We start from the raw sequence: 3,307 nt of genomic DNA, 5'->3' as shown, positions 1-3,307 counted from the left end.
GCTCATCCAGTCACGACCCTACCTAACAAATTATGAGAATAAAAGGATCTCAAAGTGTCAGCGTGACAGTCACCCCCACAAAGGTGCGGAACTCTCGGCCGCCAAACCTGAACCTATAGGAGAAGGTCCGGGTGGGCAATCTACCCTCGGGGTGGCGGGCTTCCGGTGCGGGACCGCAGACTCCCGCTCCGCTCTTCTGCTCCGCCACTTCAGTGCGCCTCTGGTGCGGGATGCGTGCGGTCGGGGGACTCCGGACCGGGTATCATGCCGGAGGATCGCGAAACCGTAGATCGTGCGTGGGACTCGTTGACCGTAGATCTACGCTCGGCGCGACATCGCGATCGGAACGCGTAGATCGGTCGTCCGTGGTACTCGACCGTAGATCATTTGTACCTGTGGAGCTCCGGAGCGTAGAGTCGCCAGGAGACTCCCGGAACCGTAAGTATCGTCGCTGGAGCTCCGGACGGAAGCACCCCGCTTGGAGGCTCTGAAGCTGGGTAACCCACTTGGAGGCTCCGGATCTGGGAAACCGTTGCTGGAGGCTCCGGACTGGGAAACGTCCGCTGGAGGCTCGGACAGGGAATCGTCGTGGAGGCTCCAGACAGGGGATCGTGGCTGGAGGTGTCGGTACTCGAAAACCGTCGCTGAGGCTCCGGACTGGGGAATCGTTGCGGTGGATGACGTCGTGAGGCTCCGCGACTGGGGAACCTGTCGGCTGTGAGGCTCCTGGACTGAGAAACCGGTCGCTGGGAGCTCGGACTGTGAATCGTCTGGCACGGTCCTGGACGGGGACCGTTGCTGGGTGTTCTCCGTACAGGGAACTGTCGCCTGGGAGGCTCTGGACATGGCAACCGTCGCTGGAAGGTCTGGACCGCAACCCGTCGCTGGAGGCTCTGGACTGCAGGCCGTTCGCTGTAGAGCTCTGGATTGCGGGCACCGTCTGTGGAGGACTTCCGGGCCATGTGATTTCACTGGAGGCTCGTCCTGCGCCAGTGGATTCATCACTGGAGGCTCCAGGCCGATGGAGCACTCACTGGAGGGCTTCGGCCTGACTGGGATCATCATCTTGGACTGGCTTCGGGCCGATGGATCATCACGCCTCGGCTTCCGTCGCGTGGTCGGCGGAACCGGTGTCTGTCGTTTTGTATCTCCTATCCCCCCCCCTGGTGGATGGGCAATCTATGTTTTCTATTTCTTTGTTGGCCGGGTATGGTTCCCAATCAGAGGCAGCTGTCTATCGTTGTCTCTGATTGGGGATCATACTTAGGCAGCCTTTTTCCACCTGTAGTTTGTGGGATCTTGTTTTTTTGTACTGTGCTGTTTAGCCCTACTAGACGTTACATTTCGTTTTGTATTTTTTTTTTTTTCGGGGTTCATTTAATAAATCAAAATGTACGCCTACCACGCTGCACCTTCGTCCGATCCTTCCATCGACGAACGTAACAGGCCCATTATCAGCAACCATTACTCCTGTGTTCCAATGGCACGTTGTGTTAGCTAATCCAAGTTTATCATTTTAAAAGGCTAATTGATCATTAGAAAACCCTTTTGCAATTATGTTAGAACAGCTTAAAACCATTGTTCTGATTAAAGAAGCAATAAAACTGTCTGGCTTTAGACTAGTTGAGTAAATGGAGCATCAGCATTTGTGGGTTCGATTACAGGCTCAAAATGGCCAGAAACAAAGACCTTTCTTCTGAAACTCGTCAGTCTATTCTTGTTCTGAGAAATGAAGGCTATTCCTTGCGAGAAATTGCCAAGAACCTGAAAATCTCGTACACCGCTGTGTACTACTCCCTTCACAGAACAGTGCAAACTGGCCCTAACCAGAACAGAAAGAGGAGTGGGAGGCCRCGGTGCACAACTGAGCAAGAGGACAAGCACATTAGAGTGTCTAGTTTGAGAATCAGACGCCTCACAAGTCCTCAACTGGCAGCTTCATTAAATAGTATCCGCAAAACACTATTATTATTATGTGACTTGTTAAGCACAGTTTTACTCCTGAACTTATTTAAGCTTGCTATAACAAAGGGGTTGAATACTTATTGACTGAAGACATTTCAGCTTTTCATTTTGAATTAATTTGTCAAATTAAAAACAAAACTCCACTTTGACATTTTGGGCTAAATTATGTGGTGTGTAGGCCAGTGACACATAATCTACATTTAATCAATTTTAAATTCATGCTGTAACATAACAAAATGTGCAAAAAGTCAAGGGGTTTTAAAACTTTCTGAAGGCACTGCATGTAATGTGTTGTCATAAAGAGTTTAATTTGAATGATAACATTCGCCTAGGAACTCACTTGAACTCAAATGAAGGAATTAAAAAATCTGTCACTAACAATTACAGTCAAGGATGGTAACTATACAATTCACTTGAAAGGCAAGGCACTGGGAAATAAGCAAATAAGGCCTTACAGTAAGAGTATTTGTTACTGTAAAATGACTAAAGTAGAATTATTAGGACTTTAAATATATTACAGTAACGGTATTGGTATTCTGTAAAATAGTATACCGTAAAAATAGTAACAGTATACCATAAAATACTGTACAGTAACATACTGTTCCTTTTTTTTACAGTAACTTACAAGTAACTTGCTGCCAGTAAGTTACTGTAAAATCAACAGGACATTTTTTACAGTGTAACATTCATTACATAAACAAGTATAGTAGATATGCTTTCCTGGAATCTCAAAAATGTCCCAGTAGCAGCGGGCATATGGAAAATAATGACATACAAAGTTGGGGTTTGTAAAGACAAATGCCTTAAACCTCAATGAATTCATGAATTGATTAATCCATCCATTTATTCATTCATTACATATTCACGAAATAGATGCTGAATTTACAATGACCGTGTCATGAATAACCCACACTGACTTCAGAACAGAACAGAGATGAATAGGCTACTGCATCATAAGGCAGTGCCCTTTCTTCCTCCATCTCACATGATGAGAGGTCGTGATCGTGGTCCCTGTGTCCTTTACCCACATCGCCCCTAGCGAGAAAGTAGGCCTAAGAGGTGTATCTAAACACCACCAGAGCTATTCTCAGATATTATGACCTTTCCTATCTGCTCATGTTTATGGAACATTTCTGGGACAATACTGCCTGTGACTCATCAATCTTAAAACTCACTTAGACTTGAACCCAAAAATAGTGAGCCAACATTATGGACTGGATGTAATGCGTACAAGTTGATCAGATTTGTTGATATGTCTCCATTACTACAAGTTAAAACATGTSTCACTTATTTTTATAGTTTTTGTTTTTGTCTGTAGAAAGGGAAAGAAAAAAGAGGGGAG

The 3,307-nt window shown here is 46.0% G+C and overlaps 1 protein-coding gene across 1 annotated transcript in view; it reads right to left on the bottom strand.

Annotated features, from left to right (window-relative positions):
- LOC111981948 (uncharacterized) overlaps positions 1-1,065 on the bottom strand; it is a 16,020-nt gene extending 14,955 nt beyond the window's left edge. Inside the window, exons 1-2 of the mRNA XM_070449711.1 lie at positions 394-1,065; positions 74-220 (exon numbers count right to left, since the gene is read on the bottom strand). Coding sequence (XP_070305812.1) covers positions 74-220; positions 394-1,065 — 819 coding nt within the window. The remainder of the gene's footprint in view (positions 1-73; positions 221-393) is intronic.
- Positions 1,066-3,307: the final 2,242 nt, after the last annotated feature.

The sequence above is a fragment of the Salvelinus sp. IW2-2015 genome, linkage group LG20 (assembly GCF_002910315.2).
Source record: "Salvelinus sp. IW2-2015 linkage group LG20, ASM291031v2, whole genome shotgun sequence".
NCBI classification, from domain to species: domain Eukaryota; kingdom Metazoa; phylum Chordata; class Actinopteri; order Salmoniformes; family Salmonidae; genus Salvelinus; species Salvelinus sp. IW2-2015.
The sequence above is the reverse complement of the archived record's forward strand: the minus strand, read 5'-3'. Positions and strand labels throughout refer to the sequence as shown.